This window comes from Cebus imitator, unplaced genomic scaffold (assembly GCF_001604975.1).
Source record: "Cebus imitator isolate Cc_AM_T3 unplaced genomic scaffold, Cebus_imitator-1.0 Scaffold403, whole genome shotgun sequence".
Classification (NCBI taxonomy): Eukaryota; Metazoa; Chordata; class Mammalia; order Primates; family Cebidae; genus Cebus; species Cebus imitator.
In genome coordinates, this window is record NW_016107718.1 from 1,221,421 (window position 1) to 1,247,169 (window position 25,749).

General features: G+C 42.8%; 1 protein-coding gene across 2 annotated transcripts in view; it reads right to left on the minus strand.

Annotated features, from left to right (window-relative positions):
* The window catches only part of ERAP1 (endoplasmic reticulum aminopeptidase 1), a 37,837-nt gene extending 24,196 nt beyond the window's left edge, over positions 1–13,641 (minus strand). The window contains exons 1-4 of one of the 2 annotated variants that reach the window (XM_037731491.1): positions 13,331–13,641; positions 6,888–7,428; positions 4,716–4,854; positions 1,356–1,490 (exon numbers count right to left, since the gene is read on the minus strand). In XM_037731491.1, the coding sequence (XP_037587419.1) occupies positions 1,356–1,490; positions 4,716–4,854; positions 6,888–7,411 (798 nt within the window). In that variant the 5' untranslated portion in view covers positions 7,412–7,428; positions 13,331–13,641. Of the gene's footprint in view, positions 1–1,355; positions 1,491–4,715; positions 4,855–6,887; positions 7,429–13,306 lie in introns of both variants that reach the window. The other variant, XM_017508867.2, reaches the window with a different exon arrangement.
* Between the last annotated feature and the right edge of the window lie 12,108 nt (positions 13,642–25,749).

The following is a 25,749-nucleotide window of genomic DNA, read 5'->3' on the forward strand; positions in this document are numbered from 1 at the left end:
TGGGGAGAGATAGCAAGGGGAGAAATGCCAGATGTAGGTGATGGGGAGGAAGGCAGCAAATCACACTGCCACGTGTGTACATATGCAACAACTTTGCATGTTCTTCACATGTACCCCAAAACCTAAAATGCAATAAAATAAATAAATGGGGAAAAAATATTAGTATAGATTGGACATTATTAAAATAATCATTTCTAAGAGATTCAGATAAGTGGCAAAACAATGGGCAGGTGTTTTTGCTGATAGTTTCACTGCTGAATTAAGAATGTTCCCTTCATCTAAGTCTCAAGTCCCCTTCAAATCATCAGGTAAGTAAAGATATCTCCACAAGAATAAGAAGTCTCAGCACTAGAGGAACAAAAGCAATTCAGCAGTGAATCCCCTTCTATTCAGGCCTCAGTGAAAACCAGCACAAATATATAAGGTACCTTCAAATAAAGCATCCCCTCCTCCCCTCAGAAAAACCTGTTTGCATTCCAAGCCATGGCACATAGTTGTATAGGTTGCTCACTATGCAACAGTACCCAGATGAGGAACACCTGCTCCTTGAAACAAGATTTTTCTCTCCAGCATTCCAGTATTCTCTGGCCCAAATGCTCTCCCCACAGCCTCTGGCTATTTCAAGCAGGTTTCTCTATCATCCTTATCATAGCCAGAAATCCCTTGCCAGATAGTAACATTTACTTCCCAACTGCAGAAAAAAATAACCAGAAGCAACCTTAGAGACCATTGCAGGATCTAGTCCAAGTTATACCTTCCAAAGAAGTAAACACTAAGTTCCAGAGGGAATAGGCCAAGGTCAGAGAGTCAGTCAGCGGTGAAGCCAGGATCACGACTCAGGCCAGGCCACACTCTATGTTGTTATTAGAACTTCACTATACAAATCAACATCTGTGACAATAGGCTGGCCAACCATCCCGGTTTGCCTGAGATTGAGGAGGTTCCCAGGATGTAGGGCTTCCAGAATTTTGTTATTTGGTTTTTTCTTTGTTTGTTTAGACACTTGGTTTTGCTCTGTTGCCCAGGCAGGAAAGCACAGTCATACCTCACTGAAGCCTCAAACTCCTGGTGTCAAGGGATCCTCCCACCTCAGCCTCCCTAGCAGCTAGGACTAATAGCCACAAGGAACATGCCTGGCTAATTATTTTATTTTATTTTTTGAAGAGACAGGTTTTCACTATGTTGTCCAGAGTGGTCTCAAACCAGTGGCCTCAAGGGATTCTTTTGCCTCAGTCTCCCAGTGTTGGGTTTACAGGCATGAGCCACTGCACTCAGCCAGACTTCCAGTTTTAAAACCAGCACAACCAGGCAAACCAGAGCAAGTTGGTCATCATATGTGAGAATCCTAGACTCACCTTGACTCCACTTTTGGTCATCTTGCTGACAGACGCAAAATCTGAAATAATGAAGGCTACCAGATAGGTGCTCATCCTCACAGTGACATCAAAATGGTCTTCTATGAGTCCTCCAGCAATAGTCACAGATTTCACCTAAAAGCAGAATAATTCAAATTATCAAGTAATCCAATTAGCCAATACACCACACATGAGAAAATTCCTAATTACCAAACATAATATTAAAAGCATATCAATCCCAGCACTTGGGGAATCCAAGGCGGGCAGATTGCTTGAGCTCAGGAGTTTGGAACCAGCCTGAGCAACATGGGGAAACCTTGTCTATACCAAAAAAAATACAAAAATTAGCCCTGTGGGTAGTGCATGCCTGTGGTCCCAGCTATTGGGGAGGCTAAGGTGGGAGGATGGCTTGAGCCAACAAGGTGGAGGTTGCAGTGAACCAAGATTGACCCACTGCACCCCTGTCTGGGTGACAGAGCCAGACCCTAATGACACTTCTATAATTACTTTAGAAGTTATCTTTCCAATATCTAATTATAATTTAGATATTAAGGTCAAACTGTTCTACTCAATTTCTTTTTTATTGAGATATAATTCACATACCATAAAACTTACCATTTTAAAGTTTACAATTCAGTGGCTCTTAATGTGATCATGAAGTTGTGCAACTATCAACACTCAACTTCTTTTAAATAATTCAGATGATTGCAAACAGACTAACTTCTGGCATATGTGGATTGATAACATGGATGAGACAAAGCAAAACTGAGACTGTGAGTTTTGCCAAGATGCGGCTAGTCCACATGTCCTTAATACAGGTTTGAGAATTATCTGGAAATGCAATGTCAAGCATATACTCACTGGGGAAAATATATAACACCGTAGTACCTAAAAAGAGCTTCTGTTCTTCTGTATAATTGAAAATACCTATGCCTGGGCCTGATCCTGCAAAGCTTCTTCCAAACTTAGATTTGCTTCATTGAAATCACCTTTTTAAGTGCAATCAGAGGCTAAAGGTGGGGTATGGTTAACAGCAGTACAGTCTTAGAGGTCTGCCCCCAAAGAAGAAAGTCTAATACCTCAGCAATAAAAAGCACTGAGATGAGACCTTGGAGAAAGAACCACCCAGAATTAGCTGGGTGAAACCATGGTAACAGGCATTTTTTCTATAATCCTATATTCTCATCTATTGCTATGCCCTCATTTTTTTTTTTTTTTTTTTTAGAAACAGGGTCCTGCTATGTTGCCCTGGCTAGTCTTGAACTCCTGACCTCAAGTAATCCTCTTCTTCTGCCTCCCAAAGTACTAGGATTACAAACATAAGCCACCTCAACTTGCCCTCATCCTTCTTAATACCCATCAGCCACCAACTTCTGGTCAATATTGGGTCATTCAAACTAATTCTGATAGCCAGCCTGAGTTTACTCTGAAAGGATCTCAAATCATCTTTTCTTTTTAAATGCATTCTGGTTCTGCCCACCCATAACAAAAATTTCCTTTTCTTTTTTTTTTTTTCTTTTTTTTTTTACAGAGTCTCACTCTGTCACTCAGGCTGGAGTGCAATGACGTGATCTCGGCTCACTGAAACCTCTGCCTCCTGAGTTCAAGCAACTCTCCTGCCTCAGCCTCCCAAAGTACTGGGATTACAGGCATGAGCCACCACACCTGGCCAAAAATTTCCATTCTCTCGTTGTGTTAATTATTAGGAAAGTAACCTGATTAAATTAATTCAAATTTAAATGTGGTTAATTTCTGCCCCATGCCCCAAAGCTTCAATGTTCCAATGGCATATATTTTGTTTTTCTGGTCTCTAAAAAGATATTTTGAGACCCCATTGTTCTCTTCCTCAGCTCGATATCTGCAGCTTGAGCTCGGACCACTCATATTAGATTTCTGTTAGTGAGAAATGTTTCTGTCCAAAGGGAGAAGCTTGCATTAGAAGTCTTCCTATCTTAAAAAAAAAAAAAAATAATAAGTTTTCCTATCTTCAACAAGTGGATCCTGGATATTCATGTATTTAGACTGTAGCATCTTCATGGAGCTTCCAAAGCTGCAGGCCTTCCCTCTACAAGCCTACACATTTCTCCTCTAATCCTGTTTGGTCCTTCAGTCTCTCCTGTCTCCTTCCCAGCCCTGATCCTTTGTTCTCCTAGAACTATGACTCACCAATTCAAGAACTCACTTCTGTCCCAGGGAGGAATACCATAAAACTGGGGAAGAGGACTATATTTTGAAAAAGCACATTCTGTATTTTAAATTTATATTAGACAAATAGCATAACTGTTTCTTGTCTTTTCATACACAAGGGTGAAAGTGGGGACAAAAGTTCTTGACTGGTAGGAACTTGCAGAAGAGTGTTTTTTTACAGAAGATAGCCTTCTGGCATGGGGATGGGAGATGCGAATCGTGTTTGAAGAAGGCATCCTTATGGTACTCGAAGGAAGGTGTAGAGTTTTAAGGTTGGGAAGTACCATACTGGAGGCTGGTCTGTGGCTCTCAGTGTCTCTCCATGCTAAGATACTGCTTCCCTGGTCAGCACAGGGAGGAAGCTGTCCATCCCTTAGGACTCTAGGCAAAGCCCATTTTACCCTGAGTCTTATCCCCCGTGAGTTTCTCTGACCAAAGGATGTGCTTACAGGAGGTGTTACACACCAGTTGCAGAATGACGACCCAGCTGATGCTTTTCTAAACTACCAGAATCAAAGGATAATGGCACTGAATAGTTTTATTCATTTTGCATGGTCATCTTCTAGCAACTTTTAAAAATCAGAGGCAATGCTGTCCACATCTGCTTTGAAATTGGGCAATAATGGTTTCCCTCGGGAAGCTAAGCCATCTATCATTACTTACCTTTAGCAGCATAAAATTCGGAAAAGATTACTTTTATTCTCTTTTGCTGTCTGCCCAATTTTGCACATTCAGTTACAAATTATATAGTGAATATTACTATATTGTATATGGAAATTATAAAAAATAACTATATGCTAAAAATATGGCCTTATTAACAAAGCATTCTCTTTAAAATAATTTTAAAAGATCATATGAGAAAGCCCTTTGTGAATGGCACTACTATTTAAACCTGACCTGAATTTCTTACACCACTTCCCTCCTATCAGCATGAATAACCTGGAATGTCACTGTTACTGAAATCTTGCATTTTTAGGGGCAATTTTTACTCTGATTACATATAACTGTGGCTTGAAACAAAAGCATAGGGTGTAAATGAAAGGAAATGTTAGCAACTATCTGCTAGGCAATAAAACAAAACAGGTGACCCAATGTTGACTGTCCCTAGGGTAATGTAAGTTGCAGAGAATCAGTAGATTTTCCTGTAGAAAATACCTAGGAGTGCAGACTCACCAATGGCATATTGGAGATGGCTAGGTGCCTTGGCTCTCTTCTAATTTTGATTGAGAAACTTGCTTTGAAGGCAGGTTCATCAAAGCAGGGAAAGGCCATTCTAGCTGCAGTGGGTTCAAATTGTGTTGATGCAAGTATCCTAAAATTAAGGCAGGTGAAATAAAAATTGAGCATGAAGCACCAGGAACTCTAATCCAGGTGTTTGTTTGCTTTTTAATTCCTAAAGTTACTATAAGATTGATGGATTTTATGACTAAAAATATTTTACATGACAAAAGCTATCATAAACTAAGTTAAAAGATAAGTTAGGACAGGCATGGTCACGGTGGCTTATGCCTGTAATCCTAATGTTTTTTTGGGAGGTGGGAGGATCACTTGAGTCCAGGAGTGTGAGACCAACCTGGGCAACATAGTGAAACCCCATCTCTACCAAAAATACAAAAATTAGCCAAGCATGGTGGTGCATGCCTGTAGTCCTAGCTACTTAGGAGGCAGAGGTGGGAGGATGGTTTGAGCGCAGGAGGCGGAGGTTTCAGTGACTTGAGATTGCACCATTGCACTCCAGGCTGGGTGACAGAACCAGGCCCTGTCTCAAAAAAAAAAAGGAAACAAAACTGGGAAAATAAGAGAGGAAGAGTTAATAGCTTTAACAGATAATGAGATTCTAAAACTGTGTAAAAGAATAACCAACAACCAAGGGAATCTCAGGCAAAGTCAAAATTCATAAACAGGCAATTAATGAAAGAAGAACCTACAAATCATTAACAAACATATCAAAAGCTGCTCAACTTCCTTAATCAAAGTTCTATAAATTAAAATTATTTTGGAGCCTTTTTTGCTCTAAGAAGACTGCCAATACATAGTATTGGTGAGGAGTGAGAAAAAATGACAAGAGATCAAAAATGTATAGGCTCTTTGATTTACAATTTTACTTACAGGCATTTATTCTAAATAAATAATTTACAAAGATGTTCACCAAAGTGTTGCTGATACTGAAAAGTTGAAAATAATTTCATTTCTAATGCCAAATGATTGAAGATATTAATGTACAAACATATATTTTAATAAAATCATTAAAATGATGCCTAGTAATAATCATTTATATAAAATATCTTCCCAACATATTAAGTTAAAAAATTTTCCTTGTAAACGAGAAAATATAACAATTCCATTTATATAAAATAACATATACGCACATCCAGAAAGAAGTCTGGGAGAATATTTCACTGAAATAGAAGCAGTGGTTAGTTGAGGGGGCTATGAGTAAAATAAATTTTACTTTTTTACCTTGATAAAATTGAAAAACAAATTAGGATAATCTAATAAATAAAATTTCATTTTAAAACTTGGCACAAAATCTCCCCCAAATAAGTCTCCTCCTTAAAAACAGAATCAAAGCAAGCTGAGTAGAGATCTCTAAAAAAGTTTTAACGGAGATGAAAGTATTTCCTCTAAGAGGCTGCTAATAGGATTTGCTGAAGTCCTAATCCGTGGTATCTGTGCACATGACCTTATTTGAACATAGCGTCTTTATAGGTATAATTGAGTGAACAAGCAGCCACCAGGCTGGGCCCTAATCCGGTATAGCTGGTTTCCTTATAAGGTGATGGAGACGGGACACAGGGAAACAGAATGGCCATGGGACAATAGAAGGAGAGACTGGAAAGAACATACAGCACGAGGCATGGTGTGCCAGGGATCCAAGGCCACCGCCCGATGCTCAGAAGACACAAGGAGGGATTCTACCCAGCGTCTGGAGGAAGCATGGGCTTGCTGACACCTTGATTTCATACTTCCAGCCTCCAGACCTGAGAGAGAACACATTTGGTTGCTTATAGCCACCCAGTCTGTGGTGCTTCATTACAACAGCCCTAGGAAACGAATCCACAGGTCAGGAAAATGAAACATGTTTATTATGTCTCTGAAATCTAACTACATAAACAAGTAGATATTCACTCTGATAGACCTGGGGGGAAAATTGGTTAAAATAGAATTTTAAAATTAGATTTAAAAGCAAGGGAAAAAGCCATTTTTAACACTATAAAGAAGATGCAAAAGCAAAACTGAAGAAAAAGTTCAACAACAAAGGGAATTTTAAAAGACAATCCATCTGAAATAATGAATTTGTCATGGACAGCACTTGCAGTTTAAAAGAAAAAGAAAAAAAAATACCTCAGTTCCCCTTCCTTGGTTCTGTAGGTGCTTTTGTAAAATCCGTGGAAAGTGTCTGAAAGATTGCCGGCATAGTGAATGACAACTGTGTACGGGAGCCCGACAAGGAGGGGCTCGGGAGCCAGCAGCGCGATTTGCTCCTGAGCGTGGTGTTCCAGGACCTGCAGCGGTTCTTCCGACAGCCTCTCTCCAGCTCCCTTCCTGAGAGTGGCCTTAGATATCTGCAGGTGGTGACTATGCAGAATGATGGTGCTGGTGGGCTGACTGGCTGTGATTTCTACTTCTGTGGTTCCCCAGAAGGTCGACTTCGTGAGGTTTGCATGGATCAGGAGATCATAATGAACTGGGATGACGTACTCAGGAAGTCGAATTTTATTCCAAGGAAATGGTGTCCCATTACTACCTTTTGGAGATGCTTCACTGCTCTGACACCATGAAGGAGTGGACACAGTTAAGAGAGCCAACAGTGAGGAAAGCAGAAATGACATTGTTGCAAGGGACCACTTGAGGGATGGAAATACCATCTTCTTGCTCTAACTACCTAGTAGAACAAACGTACAAAAGCAAAAATACATGTCACTAAAATGTTATTGACACAACATAATTTTAGCATGTATCTCCAGCATTCACAGAAATAGACACAAACTTCCAAAAGTACTGTATCTTTTCCAGAAAATAAAGGGACCTTCCCTATGTTATGGTTTCATGTAAGAAAGATGTTTATGGTTAACAACAATCATTAATACCTAGTAGAAAGCATCATTTGATGTTCAAAGTTTAAATTAACTCTACATGTCAGAGTTCTTGGTTGTAAGCAACAGAACAAGCAAGCTCTGGCTGATGTAAGCAGAAAGGGAATCATTAGGGGATCCTGAATGGCTCACTGAATGGGTCAGAGTTGCAGGATATTTGGGAAACCAAGCTCATGAAACAGGCAAAACCAGAGCCACATGAGAGAAACATCTGACCAAGCTACCACTCCCCACTGACACTGGACCTTGGAGAAAGCCACTGTCGTGCCCTGGAAATCAGATGCCGACACTGCTGCTGCCACCACTAGAACGAGGTCTCCACTGCCCCTGCGAGTAATAGCAACCTTTAATAACATCAGTGTCTTCCTCAAATCATCATGCCAAAAGTTAATTACATATTTATTTAGCCAGGAAGAGCTTAAAGAGTTCAATTTTCCCAGTAGTTTGTGACAAACGTTATCAGTCACCCAGACTCTGTCTTACGATCATCCACCAAGTATGTGTTGAATGCCTGTTACACACAGGCAGTGTGCGGAGTCCTGTGTGGGATAAAATAATACACAAGACACTGAACCCCTACCGTCAAAAACTTCAAAATCTGGAAGGACAGAAAACGCTCATGCACAAATAATAAAACACAATATGGAAAGTGTAAAATATTTTTAATATAATAATAAAAGGTGTTGGGAAGAAAGAAATTATATTTCCAAAGAGAGAGAGTGACTCTGACTACAGTGACTCCTTGGGATGCCTTCACACAAAAGCATTTGACTGTGAAAGGATACGTTAGATTTCTAAATGAAGGAGAGCATTAACAGCATCACAGGTAGAGCAAACCAGGGCAGGAGCTAAGCCACAAAGGGGGAACATATAGGCAGCTCAGGCAATTGATGTGGACAGAAGGGAACTCCCAGAGGACTTGATGGAGAATGGTTATATGAAAGGCAGGGAAAAGAGTAATTCCAAGATTCTGCCAAGAACATGTGGGAGTCATGCTGCAGACCATATTTTGCACTTCATTTTAATAGCCATCAGGCATAAAAGCAATGTGAATTTTAAGGGAGTTGGCAATCCATGCCCCAAGAATCAAACATAAGTTTTTATTTCTTTTATACAAAAACACACCTTTCTAATGGGTGTTTGCCAAGTGGGGCCCTACCAGGTGAATGCAAGTGATTGGCCCATCACTTCTTGCTCCAGTTGGGAAAAGCAGCAAACCTACAATGTGGATCCCTCGAACTGTTCACAGTACATGGAATTCTCCTTCTCTGAGATGTCAAGTTTCTCAACTATGGCTGCATATGAATGTGACCTAGGAAGCTTTTAAAATTGTCAATGCCTGAGTCCTTATTGACAACAATTAGACTGGAATCTATGGTGATAAGATCAGGGAATGGTTTTTTGGATTGTTTGATTTCTGGTTTTGGGTTTTTTTTAAATAAAAACTGTCCAGAGATTTTACTGAGAAGCCAAGGTTGAACAGCTCATCCCGGCCAAACCCTGGCTTTCCCCCTTCAACTATATGTGATTAGATATTACTTCAAGGCAATGGCTGATGTACCTTCTGTAACCCCTCACTTCCTTTCTACCTTCCCAAATGCACAGCTCAAGGGACCTCCCTTCTCCTCACCTCTGGAGCAGTCTGGAGGCTAAACAGAAAGGCTACCTGCACAGCAAAGAGAGTCTTGGAAATCTCATAATCCCAGTTTAAAAGGCACCACCCAGATGAGACAGGAAGTGTGAACAGAGAGGACTTTTTTTTCCTTTTTAGCTGGGGAACTAGAGAGTAAATGGAACTTACATTCTGCTTTCCATATGGAATTACTGGCAGCAACAGCTTAATGAGCACTGCCCTTGCCCCAAGATGGGATCCAGAGGGCTCTGTGAAGGTGGCAGGTTCAAGCATGTAAGGACTCTGAGAGATCTCCAACAGCCCCAGAGGAGATCCAGAAATTCCAACTGGTTCTGAGCTAACAGAAAGGCTGATGGGCTGCCAAAGTGGTTGGTACCGAGACTTGCTATCAGAGGCTTTGCAGGGTTGGGTCCATGCGGGGGCCAAAGAGAAACAGTTGTGCCTCAAGGAGGATGCAGTGCATGAGTGGGGCTTGGTTAAAAAAAAAACAAAAAAACATTTTGCACATGACTGGGGTGTGGTAAAAACTCCATGTAGTGAATAAAGGGCTTCGCTGATAAATTCTCCTATTAATTCCCAACAGTAGGGTACATCCAAGATTCTGTGATCATGCAATGTGTTTAGCTGTTCTCCTGAAATATTTGTTCTTGTTTGGCTTTACTTCCAATAATAAGTGTTCCAGTTTGAAACATGGCATTCCATGGTTCTGGCTGGTCTCCTAGGGTCTGGTTTTACTAACAATTTTCTGAAAGGGATGCAGTTAAAAAAAAAGAAAGCTCTCAAAAACAGTAGTCTACCCAACATCAGCAGCTCTTCCCAAGAGAAGTACAATTCTCTTTGAAGTTAAACTCTACTAACACTTAAAGGAATAAAAGCCAAGGAGGAAAAAGAATTAATATTTACTAAACTACTCCAAAGTGCCAGACACTTTGCACATGCTCAGTCTCTCTAATAGCCTATTATTCTCATTTCAAGGCAGGGTAACTGAAGCAAAGAAACATTCATGTAACTTTGCCAAGTTCGCACAACTTGTTGGAATGCAATCCAAGTCTGTGTGAGTATAAACTCCCTGCTTTTTCAGCTTTATCAAGATCTCTTTGATTTATTTTATTTTATTTTATTTTATTTTGTTTTAAGACGGAGTCTCACTCTGTCACCCAAGCTGGAGTGCAGTGGTGCAACCTCGGCTCACTGCAACCTCTCCCTCCAAGGTTCAAGGAATTCTCATGCCTCAGTCTCCTAAGTAGCTGGGATTACAGGTATGTGCCACCACGCCCGGCTAATTTTTGTATTTTTAGTAGAGACAGGGTTTCACCAGTTGGCCAGTCTGGTCTCAAACTCCTGAGCTCAGGTGATCTACTGCCCCAGCTCCCATAGTACTGGGATTACAGGTGTGAGCCACTGCACCCTGTCTAAGATCTCTTTTTAAACTTCTGCTTTTACTTTCTGATTTACCATGTGGTGCTCTACTCATTTTTCCTTCGCATGTTATCAAGACTCACAATGCACAGTTTTATTTAGAACACCAAGTAGAAGCCTCTGATATTTTTTCTACAAATATGTTTACACACACACACACACACACACACACACAGAGTAGATATACACATACATACATACACATGCAAAATTATAAAGATACAGTAACATACATATTAGGCTTACAGCCAGAATACCTGGCTTTCAGTTCTTGCTCTGCCACCTACTGTGCAAGTTATTTAATCCCATTTTCATCTCCTTCATGTGTGAAATGGAATAATAATAATACCTCTCTCACAAGATTGTAGCAAAGATTAAATGAGTTAAAACATTTTTGATCATTCATTCCACAAACACTTATTGAGAGCCTATTATGTGGGAGGGTTTTTTTTCTGGGTATTAGTACAAGGCAGCACAGGTCCCTGATCTCAAAGAACTTAAAATCAGAGGTGGGAGTTTTAAGAAGTTTACACAGAATTTATATAGCAACTAATTGTGATTAGAGATATAAAGGAAAACACACACATACACCAGAAGAGAATAACAGCAGACTAATTTCCACTGGGCACTCTCTGAGAATATTTTAGCTGAGACTTAAAGGACAGACACAAGTTAACTGAGAAAAGAGGGACAGGGCGCGTGTTCCAAGTAGGGAGAACAACAAGCATTTTGCAGGCTCAGAGGCAGTAGAAAGCACTGGTTATGAAAGCCAGTGAACTTGAAACACAAGTTCAAGGCAAAGATGCAACAGGAGACACAGGCAGGGGCCAGAGTATCACACAGCCTTAAATGCAGGTTAAGGATTTCAGTTGGCATCCTAAGCGCAATGAGAAGCTGTTGGAAGGGTTTTGAGCTAGGAGGTCTTAGGGTTTCTTTCATGTCCCAAGAAAATCAACCCAGTTGCTGTGTGAAAAATGGAAGACTGAAAGGAAGCAAGAGTAAAGGCCAAGAGGCCAGTTAGCAATCTAGATAAAGTAGGCTTGTGGCTTGTGCTGGGGTGATGCTGAGAGAGGGGAGACGGGAGAGAGAGAATACACTATAGAAGGATTCAACATCCACATCTGCAGTGGATTGGAAGTCGGGGATGAGGGAGAAAACGATCAGGGATGACTGCCAGGTTTCTTGAATTAACATCTGGATAGTCACAGGTGCTCTTTATTGAGATGGAGCAGCCTAGAGGTGGAACAGATTTAAAGGGGAGGAGAAGAAATCTTGAGTTCATTTTTTAATATGTTTAATTTGTGATGTCCATGAGATATTTAAGGAAAAATATCAAGCAAGCAGGTTTAGAGCCCGCAAATAGGGGTTTTAAAGGACTTTTCTGTACTTGGCTATATTCCTTTAAAGGTTTAAAAACGATTGTCCTTTGGCCTCTGATCAAACTAAAGCATCTGTCACAGTCAATTACTTCACAGCAAGGAAGAGTTCAAGATATTTTAGGAACGTTATTTGAGCTGCGTGAGGTGATTCCGACCTTTCCCAATCACCAAGGAAGTCAGGGGCAACTGGTTGGGTTATTTCACCCTTCCTTTTATTGGGGCACTATAGGATATGAAACAGATCATCACCATGGAGGTTCTTCCAAAGTTCTCTGAATAATGAAATTAACAAGCACTGTTGGTAACTAATAAAAATGCTGGATTGAATTTGGAAAAAAAAAAAAAACTAGAATGTTTCCATTCAGGCCCCACCTGAAAATGTGCTACTTAGCGTAATTCCAAATCTTTAGGGAAGAGACAACTTTGCCCAACGTTAAAGTTTTTTTGTTTTGTTTTGTTAGTTGTTGACCATGTCCTGAGTTGAGGCGAATACTCTAGGTGTTTAATAGCAAACAGATAATTTCTTTCTGAACCTAGCCTACACAAAGAAATCCAAAAGCGTTAAGAGTGTGCTCTTCCCCGCCCCCTCATGAAATTAACTTTCCGGCCCACCTGGCCAGTGAGGCACCTAGATAGGAAACTTTTAATTTGCGTCAAAAGGGGAGCTTTATCTGAATAAACCCAGCCAGAGCCAGAGCGAAGGGGAAAGAGAGAACTGCCAACCAGAACAGGAGAAGCAGGGAGCGAAGTGACCTTGAGGACACACGGCCCGCGCATTCCACCCCACCGAGTCGTTAACCCAAAGCCTCTGGGTTTCCCTGGCAGCTCCGGGCACGTGCCCTCCTCCGCCTGACCTTGCCGCCCGCCCCGCGCCGGCTCTAGGCCTGCAGGGCTGGCAGGCACCCAGGCGCTAACCGGTGCGCCGAGGGAGGCTGCAACCCGCGGAACAGCAGGGAGACCCGCGGAGCAGGCGCACCGGCCAAGTGCCCGGAGGGACAGGGACCAGGACCCGGACCGGCAGGGGTGGGCCCGCCGCCGACCCGCCAGACACCTGGCAGACCCGCCGGGCACCCTGCAGACCTGGGCCTAGCCAGCCACTCCCCCACGCCGTCCCGCGCCCTGCCTCCCTCCCGCGCCCCAGGCCTTCAGGCCTCCCCCGCGGGCTCAGAGAAAAGGCGGGTGTCGAGCTCTCCTCCGGGCCCGCAGTCCCCTCCCCGCGGCTCGAGCGCGCTGTACCTGGGGGTCTGGGGTCTGGCTCACCCTCGCGCCGCCGCAGCCACCGCCGCAAGCCTCGCCGCCCGGGACCGAAAGTGAAAGTGGAGCCAGGAGAGCGGCAGGCCGGCGTTGAGCGGCGCTTCGACCCGAGCTCTAGTTGCCGGCGGGCAGGCCCCTGGCTAAGGCGGGAGCTGGGGAAAGGGTAACCCGGAGTGGGGCCGAGCGAGGGAGGCCGCAGCTCCCAGGAAGGCAATTGGTAAATGGGCGCTGCACGCTCGGGAAGCCGCAGGATGCGAGGTGGGGATCAGGCGGGGAGGTGCACGCCTTTCTGAATGCGGATCCTTCTCTGTGTGTGTGTGTGTGTTTTGAGATGGTTCCTGTTTTTGTCTTTTTTTTTTTTTTTTAATTGTTTAGCGTTGCGAGGGCAAGGGACGTGCAGCAAAGGGCCGGTGCTCAAGTTGGGGACCGAGGCCAGGCTGGCTCTCACAGTCTGCCGAGCCTAGACGCGCTCGATGCCCATTGGACTTGCTAGGTGTCCGTCACCCCGCTCCTGCAAATGGGCTGAAAGCTCTTGGCCCGCCTCCTAAAGAAACAGGAACCCAGAAGTACTCGGGTTTTTTTGGTTTTGTTTGTTTGTTTGAGGCAGAATCTGGCTCTCTCGCCGAGGCTAGAGTGCAGTGGCGCGATCTTAGCTCACCGCAACCTCCACCTGCCGGGTTCAAGCGATTCTCCTGCGTCAGCTTCCCGAGTAGCTGGGGTTACGGGCGCATACCGCCATGCCCGGCTAATTTTTGTATTTTTAGTAGAGAGGGGGTTTCACCATATTGCTCAGGCGGGTCTCAAACTCCTGACCTCGTGATCCACCCACCTCGCCCCACAAAGTGCTGGAATTACAGGCATGAGCCACCGAGCCTGGCCCCTAGAAGCACTCTGTTCTGGCAAAATGCTGCACCTTCTGGGATTCGATGGAGAATGACTACAGTGGGAAATGCTGTAGCGGAGGAGGGCGGGTTAGAGATGGCCCCCAGGACTTTCCTGCACTACCAAGGGGCACTGTACCCTAAGAATTGGCTGTTTCCCTCATCAACACGTTCCCTCTATTTTTCAAAGTAAATGGCCATTTCTTTACTCCCCTGAGAACAATTAAAGCTGCATAAAATGGCCAAAAAGCCCACCTTTAAACAGTTGAAAGTAAACGAGGTGACAAACCAAGGAAACACAAACGTTAAAACACCAAATGCTACAAGTTCTTTACTAGAAGGCGGCCTCGATCCAGACCCCAAGAGAGGGTTCTTAAATTTTGCAAGAATTTGAGGGGAGTCCATGGAGTGAAGTGAAAGCAAGTAATTAAGAAAATGAAGGAATAGCCGGGCGCGGTGGCTCAAGCCTGTAATCCCAGCACTTTGGGAGGCCGAGGCGGGTGGATCACGAGGTCAAGAGATCGAGACCATCCTGGTCAACATGGTGAAACCCCGTCTCTACTAAAAATACAAAACATTAGCTGGGCATGGTGGCGTGTGCCTGTAATCCCAGCTACTCAGGAGGCTGAGGCAGGAGAATTGCCTGAACCCAGGAGGCGGAGGTTGCGGTGAGCCGAGATCGCGCCATTGCACTCCAGCCTGGGTAACATGAGTGAAACTCTGTCTCAAAAAAAAAAAAAAAAAAAGAAAATGAAGGAATAAAAGAATGGCTACTCATAGGCAGATCACCCCCAAGGGCTATTGGTTGTCCGTTTTTAGGGTTATTTCTTGATCATATGCTAAACAGGGGTGTTGGGGGAAAATCCCGCAAGAGCCGAGGCAAGGGCCTGAAGCCCCAGAATGGTCTCATATAAACATAGAATTAGAAAAGAATTAGAAATATTCCTATATATAATCATATATAATCACCTAGCTATTCATATGTAATCATAAATATATACATATATATAATCCTATAATCTTTATTCTTACTAATAAGTCTCAGGTCAAGACGTGTGGGACTGAAGTGGCATTGGAAAAGAGGTGACCCTAAGACAAGACGCCCTAAGTCCTCTGTCACGCCCACATAAGGGCTGCTGGAGGACGCCTTGGCTGTGCGACTGTGCCAGCGCTGTGAAAGTGCCTGCTATTTAGCCACCTAGGGAAGGAGACCTCTGAGATGGCCGAGACGTCTCTTTGGTCGGGGGAGTTAGGAGAAAACTCCGCTTCTCCAAGCTCTTATGGTAGTCCTGACGGCTGTCACGGAGGCCCGCAGACATCCAGGGACTTAATTGTCTCTATGTGGGGCTGTGCTTCAGCAGTCACATTCCATGTCTACTTTCAAGTTCTGCTTCTGCACCTGGTTCCTCTTTTTCTTACAAGATAAAAATTAGTAATAGTAACAGAAGTCTGAGTGACCTTGTTAGTTCTTGACAAGTATGAAGAGCGTGCTGACACCTTAGGTTTTTCTCCTCCTCTCAGCTTCTTCAAAGTCTTGGGCCCCCTATCTCTAAGACACTGATTTACCTGACCCTATCACTGACCACCATTACCTCATCCTACCTGCCCTTCCCCCTGCTTTGTACTCAATAAAAGAGTGTCCAGGCACTCAGGGCCACTGCTGGTCTCTGCGTTTTGGGTAGCAGTAGACCCCTGGGCCCAAACTCTCTTTTCTCTGTCTCTGTGTCCTGATTCTTTATTTCCAGTTTCTCATCTCCACACCAGCAGGGAGGAACTCACTGGACCCTGTAGGGCTGGACCCTATACAAAGGGTGAATTATTCATGCCTCTCCTTTTTAGACCATATAGGGTAGCTTCCTGACGTTGCCAGGCCATTTGTAAACTGTCATGGAGCTGGTGTGGGCGTAGCCATGAGGACCAGAGGTCACTCTCATTGCCATCCTGACTTTGGTGGGTTTTGGCCGGCTTCCTAACTGCAGCCTGTTTTTTTTTTTTTTTAATTGCACTTTAGGTTTTGGGGTACATGTGAAGAACATGCAAGATTATTGCATAGGTACACACATGGCAGTGTGATTTGCTACCTACCTCCCCTTCACCTATATCTGGCATTTCTCCCCATGCTATCTCTCCCCAGCTCCCCAGCCCCCACTGTCCCTCCCCTATTTCCCCCCAACAGACCCCAGTGTATGATGCTCCCCTCCCTGTGTCCATGTGTTCTCATTGTTCAACACCCACCTATGAGTGAGAACATGCAGTGTTTGATTTTCTGTTCTTGTGACTGCAGCCTGTTTTATGAGCAAGATCTTCATGACCTGTATCTTGTGCCTACCTCCTATCTCATTCTGTGACTTAGAATGTCTAACCTCCTGGGTGTGTAACCCAGTAGGTCTCAGCCTTATTTTTCTCGGCTCCTATTCAAGTTGGAGTTGCTCTGGTTCCAACGCTTCTGACAATTTGGTGAGTGGACCATGGTCCCAGTGGGAACAGGACCCTTTTATGCGGTTCTCAGACTTTCTCCTCCCACTTCTTTATTGGCCTTCTTTCCTTTGAGAACTTGGGATTCCAAGTCACTGGAACAGTATTTCTTATTTTTTTTTCGATCTCATGTTTCCTTTTAAAAAATATAATATTTTGTTCTGCCTATTCTCTCTAATCAAGGACATTTTATAATATAAAGATGAACACCCTGTTTCAAGACTCAACTATGGTGGGATCCAGGGAAGTTTTTTCACTAAAATTCAACAAGAAACGAGGGCTCTGAGATCTGGTAATTTCTGCATATTCAGAATTTGGCAGGAAGTATCGGTGGATAGCGTGTAGCCTCCAAGACCTCCAGGCATCTCTGAGTGCTCCCAGTTTACTCAAGATGAGAACTCTTTGTCCAGTAAATGCATGCACTTCTTTGTTTTTGTTATATTTTTGAATATGATGGTTTCCCTTTTGTTTCTAAGTAAAATTTTTTTTTAATACATATTGAAAGTCAAGCTGGCAAAAGTGAATGCACCCAACAGGCTGGAGGTTAATACAGAAGACAGCTGAGAAGAACAGGGCAATGTCCTGAATGGGTGTGGGCAGAAAGGAACTAAAGTGTGGGCAAGGAGAGAGCTGACACCGCCACCCTCTCCACACTGTTTCCTCAAAAGCTCACCCTGGCTCAGACTTTAGCCTGTCACCCTGGCCATGATTTCATCTTTAGGGTTGAAGTGCACTTTGTAGAGTGGTAAGACAGAGGATTTGGCAGCATTCACTTCTAGTTTCAAAGCCCTAGCAGGGATGTAGAGGAGGCAGACCTTGGAGTAAGGACTTTAAGGAGTCCTAGCTGTAGAGCTTGGGAGAGCAAAACAGCCAATTATTACCAAGCTTAGAAATGGTTGGAAGGAAGGGAACAGAGAGAAAGGGTAGCTAGGTTTATTTTCTTGATTCCCTACCAACTGTTACATACTGCTACATGCTAGTCGTGTGTGTGTGTGTGTGTGTGTGTGTGTGTGTGTGTGTAATTTGAGCTTTTTAGCAACCCTGTAAAGTAGGTATTATGCTTTATAAATGAGAAAAATGAGACAGGTTGGCAACTTGCTCAGAGTCCAAGAGAAAATGGCGAAACCTATTTGGACCCTCCAAAGGTATACTTGACTCCAAAGTCCATGTTTTTTCCATTAAATTGCACCCCTTCCTCAACTAGCTGTTACTCACTTCATCCTCCTCTTTGCCTCACCTCCATGGCACTCTCAGTGATTCTAGCTTTGCTTCTGCAGCTGACCTCTGTGAATTTTGCATCCTGAAAAACCTTCCTACAATCTCCAAATCTCCTTTCAGAGGGTACTAGATTATGCTGTTGTAACAAAGTAACAAAATATCTGTAGTTTAAGGACACAAAGCTGTATTTCTAGCTCATGGTTAGGCAGGGGGTCTACCCTGCACAGCCACCCAGGACTCAGGGGACACAGGCCCATCGTCTTGTGGTTGTACCTTTAGCCTTGCAGATCACCATGGCAAGAAAAAGAAAGTCCTGAGTAGAACGCATTGTAGGGTTCAGCCCTACAGGGTCCCATGAGTCCCTCTCTGCTGGTATGGAGACGAGAAACTGGAAATAAAAGACACAAAGAAAGAGAAAACAGAGTTTGGGCCCAGGGTCCACTGCCAACCAAAGCATGGAGTCTGGCCGTGGCCTCAAGTGCCTGGACACTGACTTTTATTGAGTACAAAGCAGGGGGAAGGGCAGGTAGGATGAGGTCATGGCTGTCAGTGATAGGGTCAGATAAATCAGTGCCTTGGAGACAGGGGCCCAAGACTTTGAGGAAGCTGAGGGGAGGAGAAAACCTAAGGTGTCAGCATGCTCTTCATACTTGTCAAGAACTAACAAGGTCACTCAGACTTCTGTTACTATTACTAATTTTTATCTTGTAAGAAAAAGAGGAACCAGGTGCAGAAGCAGAACTTGAAAGTAGACATGGAATGTGACTGCTGAAGCACAGCCCCACATAGAGACAATTAAGTCCCCAGGTGTCGGTGGGCTTCCCTGAGAGGCGTCAGGCCCACCACAAGAGCTTGGAGAAGCGGAGTTTTCTCCTCACTCCCCGAGGAAGGAGACCTCTCAGCCATCTTGGATGTCTTGTTCCCTGGCTGGCTAAACAGTGGGCACTTTCACAGCGCTGGCACAGTCGCACAGCCGAGGCGTCCTCCAGCAGCCCTTATGTGGGCGTGACAGAGGACTTAGGGCGTCTTGTCTCAGGGTCACCTCTTTTCCAATGCCACTTCAGTCCCATACTTCTTGACCTAAGACTTATTAAAGATTATATGATTATATATATATAATGATTACACATGAGTAGCTATGTGATTATGATTATATATAGGAATAACTATGTAACTATATCCTAATTCTTTTCTAATTCTCTGTTTATGGGAGAACATGCTGAGGCTTCAGGCCCTTGCCTCGGCTCTTGCAGGGTTTCACCCCCACGCTGCATCACCTTTTTACCACCTGAATGCTGAACACACACTACTTCTCACATTGCATCAGCTACAACAAGGAGGGGTTGGTAAACACTAATAATATTGTGAACCATATAGTGTAGGAGGGCTGGTTGGCCCGTCCATTGCAGAGGCTTCTCAGCGTCCTTAGCCTCAGAGGTGAGCCAGAGGAATGAGGGAGGTCCTTCTCATGCCTAGGCCAGTGAAACAGGTACCACTTGGAGCTACTACTTAAAAAATATTGAATTGTAAATATTGTCAAGTAATGTCCAATTTTGCTGTAATTGATTCAGTTCTGCTTTCATTAGCTTTTAGTCAATTAATGTCAGCATTTGGCTCATTTTTCCTGTTTTGATGCCTCTTTTAATCATATTACCACTCTCCTTTTTGATGTAAAATCTTACCCAGAATCATGGTGTAGAAAACAGACAAAAGCAGGCCTGCTCTGATTAAACAGGGCAGCTCCACCCAGTCAGCCTTGCCCGCTGCCACCTGGCCCCTCCACATACACTGTGGTCCCTGGGACTCTTCCATAGGCTCCCAGGGCCCTAGAACTTAATTTTTTTAATACCAATTTAAAAAATAATAATGTCCATCGTTCTTGATATTCTTTATAAAGCAGATGACTTTTCTCCCCTCTGTGCCAAGTAGCAGAGCAGGCCTGCTTAACAACACCAGTACCATCTTAATCAGAAACAGGGAAGAAGGTATAAATGCCATGTTAAAGACTGTTCCAAAGCAGGCCGCTGAGCTCATATCAACTAATAAAGTCCTCTGAAATGTGGCAGCTTGAAAGCATTTATATATAGTGTATCTCACAGGATCCTCACAGTGTACCTATGCAGGTGGCTAGTAGCTCCATTTTTTTAGAATGAGGAAACAGGATTTGAGATGTTAAGTGACCTACCAGGGGCCACCACATGGAGAGAGTGTGCTTTAAAGTGAAGCCAGTTCAAAGGATAGCAGGGCTGACAGAGACAGAGAATACTCCCACTAAAACCCTCAGCTCCGGCTGTCCTGAACAAGCCCTATCCTTGGACTTTCCATTTAAGAGGACCAATGCTTTCCTTTTTGATTTAGCCAGTTGGAGTCAGGCTTCAGAGAGAGTCTTGTATTACCATATGACAGAGCACCATGGGAGGGAGCAAGAGATGTCAGATTCTGTAGGAACAACTCAAGCAATTGAGTGACCACAACTGCTCTTCAACTTCTAGAACTGTGGATCCTGAAGAACATTCTAGGCGCCAGAGTACTGATCACATGATTCCCATTTTCCATCTCTCAGGCATTTATTTCACAAGATGCTGCTGCCTAAGGTAACCTGAGCATGTTTCCAGTTCTTGCAGCCTCACAGAATCCAGGGAATCCACCCCCTCCATCCTTCCTCAGTAGGTGACAGGGCCCATCTCACTGCTCTCTAGCCAGTCTTCTCTATTCCTGTTGCTTTTTCCCTTTGCTCATGTCAATAAGGAGGTAAAGTCACTATAACATATTTCATTTTTTTTTTCTCTTTTTTTTTTGAAACAGTCTTGTTCTGTTGCCAGGCATCAGGCTGGAGGGCAGTGGCATGATCTCGGCTCACTGCAACCTCCACCTCCCAGGTTCAAGCAATTCTCCCGCCTCAGCCTCCCAAGTAGCTGGGACTACAGGCACTCGCCACCATACCCAGCTAATTTTTTTATTTTTAGTAGAGATGGGGTTTCACCATGTTGGCCAGGATGGTCTCCATCTCTTGACCTCGTGATCCGCCCGCCTCAGCGTCCCGAAGTGCTGGGATTACAGGCGTGAGCCACGGCGCCCGGCCAACATATTTCTCAAATTTGTATTTCTTTCATCACTAATGAGACTGAACATATGTTTATTAGCTATTTTTGCTTTGTGTTTTCTCTTTTGAGAATTATATGTTTATATTTGTTGTCCGTTGATCTACTGGAGAATCATGATTCAGTTATATAAAAATTATCTATGACACACAAGAGAAAGCAATGAAATTTCATTAAAATGCAAACTATCACAGTCAGCAAAGCTCTACTGTTTCAAATAAAACCCACAGATGTGTCTGGATGAATCATGTCAATTTCTTAAAAATCCAGATCTATACCTGTTATGGTAAGTTTTGAAATATCAGAGTTTGCTAGATATTGTCAATCTGAACACATTAAAGCAAATCCTGGTTTAGGAAACCTGGTATCTAGGCTTTATTTTATTTATGGCTCCCTCTGCCACAGCTATTTCACGAAGAAAGAATGAATTATCCAGCCAAGAGTGAGCATATTTTTTGCATATGCCTAAAGGAATGATAAAAATATTGGAATGAAAAATAGGTAGATTTGTTTATTGTTTTTTTTCTGAAGGACCAGGGTGTTATGCTACTAAATAGTTCTCTTGATTTAGCTATAATGAATATCTGTTGCAATAACTGAACATGGGAAAAAATGCTTTTTTAAACTTTGGTTTCTAGATGGTTAATGGATTTTATTATATTGAAATTAAATGAGCTATGATACAAAGGAGAAAAGGGGAGAAAAGAATAACTTTCTAGATGAAGTCCTGTAAAGTGTATACAATTGGGGCCTGAAAAGAGAAACTCATTTATCCTCATCCATATGTGGCAGTGTGAAGTTGACAGAGTTTGGCTTAAGTGAAGTCTGTGGTTCTGGAAATGCTTGCAATTTATTGGAAAATTAGATTGTAATTACAGAAAAAATGATTTAAGTGGTCTTCAGGCCACCCCAGCCTTTCTTTTCTTTTCTTTCCCAACCCTTCCTAAGAGACAGTTCTCCTTACCTCATTTAAACTTACAGGTTTGAACTAAGTGGAGGAAAGTGGAAGAAAGAGGCAATCTCTTACCCCTGTGAACCTACAACACTCCACTAGCTACCCTGATGCTCAGGAATGCTGACTTTACCTGTCCTTAAGAAGCTGTCTGGACCATAAAAGGAACCCTTGGTTTTATACAAAGCTGTCTATAGGATGAGCAAATCAAGTGTTTAGAGGGTTTTTGAGACAAAGAAATAATATCAAATTGAAGAGAAGGGAAATAGTTTAGGCATAAACATTTTTAAAAGCAAGATAATCTAAGCCTTTGTAAAATTTTAAGAGTAGTCTTACAGGCAGGTTTAGGGAAATATCTTAATTAAAATGACCTCCCTGCTAAAAGCAAGTTTTGATCACTCATCTGGACTTGTTTGGCTCCAAAGGTTATTCTGTAAATGTTGTTCTTCCAAGCAGAGACTCCCATTTAACTACATGACTGGTGGCAGACACTCCTGGTAGCCCACCCACTATCCACTCACCTTTCCTTCTTTGCTAACAGACCCTGATTTGTTTATGCATACCTCAGCAAAATACCCAGATAAAATATCCAACCCACCCCCCCACACACACATATTTCATTACAGGTGACCGTATTGTTATTCTATCTTGCCCATTCAGATGTAGGTAGAGGTTTCTTGGTAGAAACATCCAGAAAAGCCTTTTTTAAAAAAAGTAAAGAATCAGCTGGAATCCACCTTTGTCCTTTACTCTCTGTCCTGTAACACAAGATGCCTGGATATGCAGCAGGCATCTTACAACATGAAGACAAAATCCACTCACTAAGGATGCTAGAATAGGAAGACAGAAGGAACCCAATCCCCAGTGACATGTTGGCACTGCCTCACAAGCCCTGGACTGCCTTCATGAGACATTTTCATACATGAGGAAAATAAACACCTTACCTTACTTATTTAAGAAACTAGTCAGCCTTCTGTTATATCCAGCTAAAAGAAATTCTAAAAGATAGGACTACAGATCAAGCCATAAAGAGCTAAATAATTTAAATGTGTGGGCTGTGTTATAAAATTTTTTAAGTGAATCTAACTGTTATGGTATTTTTTAGGAAGTTTTCCTAGTCACTTTTTACTATCTTGTCTCAGAAAATGGCCCATTTCCTTCCCTTGGAGGAAACTGTGTGCCTTATTGTTAATTGTATTAGTTATCTATTATAGTATATCAATAATATAAAGATATCAACTTAACACATTTATCATCTCATAGTTTCTGTGGGTTGGGAGTTTCTGTGGGCTGTAGTCAAGGTAATGACTGGAGCTGCGGTCTCATCTGAGGCCCAGCAGAAGGGAAGGATATGCTTCCAATCTCACATAATTGTTCCAGCATTCAGTTCCATGTTGACTATTGGATTGAGAACCTCAGTGTTTTGCTGACTGTTGTCTGGAGGCTGCTCTAAGATATGGCTATTTTCTTGCCATATCCTATGGGTTAGAATCAAGTCACAGATTTCTCTCACACTCAAAGGAAATTATTCAAGAGCATGAATACCAGGAGGCAAGGATCATGGGGGCAACTTAGATTATGTCTGCCACACTGATGTTACCGCACATTGAAGGTATTTCTATTATTATAATCTTAGGATTGGCATAGTCTGTGTTTTTGAGGCAGGGAAGGAGACATAGATCAAGAAAATAACTAGTGGATGGATAATTGGGAAGAAATTACAGAAGCGACTAAATTCTAGAGACTAGAAAGATTTGGTTCTTTATTGAGCTGAAATAGGAATATCTCCCAAATAAGGAGATATTCATGAGAAATTAATGATAGCTGAAATTTTCTCTGATGGAAAAATGAATTAGCTTCTGCTCACCACAAAAAGCGATGCCAAATTCAGGAGAGAGAAGGTGGCTGACATCCTGACCAATAAAGAAACCAAGGCCCAATAGCTGGATTTGAACACTGGTGAAGAAGATTATTAAAGGTAGAAAGAGCCTTTACGGGCTAGAGAAAATAGTACTGGCCCAATGGAAACCCAAAGTCAAAGAGATTTTCAAGAGAAAGACAAAGGAAAAGGTATCCTTGGGACTAAGGGTTCAAGCAAGACCTGAGAAGGCCTGAGCAGCCACACAGAGGCATTACAGCTGTAGCTGAGTTATCTGGGCCTAACACCAAATATTCTAGAAAGACCCAAAGTACTAACCAGCTCTGACAGCAAGACCAGCCCATGTCTACCTCTGCAGAACTTTGAGAATCTTTAGCTCATTTTTATTACCTAACTCCCAATCAAGCAAGACTAAGAGAAGGAAAAGAGACCAAGACGGAGTGCTTGGATCAGCCAACAATAGCAAAATTAAACTTCGGTTAAATTAGTAAGAATTCCTGGGCTTTTCTGTTTCTGTAGCATTGTGTTAGATTTGGGTTTTTTCTTGGTTTTCCAATCCTCAAGGTAGATTGCTAAACTTTTGTAAATTCTGTGTGAGTTTAGCATTCTGACTGTTACCATTCTAAAAGATGAAAACAGAAAACTCAAAGTTTGTATTTCTCATTTGATCTTTGTAAATGCACTACTGAATAAAACACCCAAATTATTAAGGTGTTTTTAATTCTTTTTTTCTTTCCTATTTTTGTAATCAATAATTTATTAATAGATGCAATAAGTAAGTTGAAGCAAAAAATGCATCAGAGTAATTAAAGAAACTAAATAGGCTGGGCACAGAGGCCCACACCTGTAATCCCAGCACTTTGGGAGGCCGAGGCAGTTGGATCACCTGAGGTCAGGAGTTCGAGACCAGCCTGACCAACATGGAGAAACCTCATCTCTACTAAAAATACAAAATTAGCTGGGTGTGGTGGTACATGCCTGTAATCCCAGGTACTTGGAAGGCTGAGGCAGGAAAATTGTGTGAGCCCGGGAGGCAGAGGTTGTGGTGAGCCAAGATCGCACCATTGCACTCCAGCCTGGGCAAAAAGAGTTAGACTCTATCTCAAAACAAAAAACCAAAAAAAACTTAATAAAAAAAAAAGATTCTGAGCCACACACTGAAAAATTCTAATACCGTAAATCTTGAGAGATATATAGACACATATATGTATATGTGGATAGACGGATGGATGGATAGATAAATGGAAAGATAGAGATTAAGATATAGCATAAACTTCAGGGCAAGTATAAGCTACTTTTGGAAATTTGGGGGGAAATTTTATTTTATCACTGTTGTACTAGGAGCAAAGGGGATTTTCCACACTTTAGCCAGAAAATGTAGGAGAATCAGTGAACCTCAAAGGGCCAGCACTCAAAACTGGGCAGCAGCAGTATCAGTTCTGGATCCTAGAAGAACTATTGGAGATGATGCAAACAGAAAAGGGAAGAGAGGTAGACAGAGTCTGGACTCAGCTGCAGTTGTTGACAACTATCTGAATCATTCTCTTATATTCTCTTTCTTAACAAATTATAAACTTGAAAATTGCACACTTGGAAATGAAAATATGGGTGCTTACTGGAGGGAAAGCACTGAGAGAGGAGGTAGTTAGTGGCTGGATAGGCAGATAAGAGAGGGAGGGTCTTGGGAGAAGGGTCAGAAAGGAACAACGTTCACAGGAACAACTGCAGGACAGCATCGATACGGCCTCTGCAGCTCACAGGAAGAAATGTGGTTAAGAACTTGCCCTTATGCCAGGATGTTGCTTAGTAGTAGGGACGTCCCAACTTAGGCGAAGGTGCAATAAATCAACCTAAATAGCCTTAATTTGACCAGCACAGTATAATCTCATTAACATGACACTAGCATTGTTGTTTTAAGC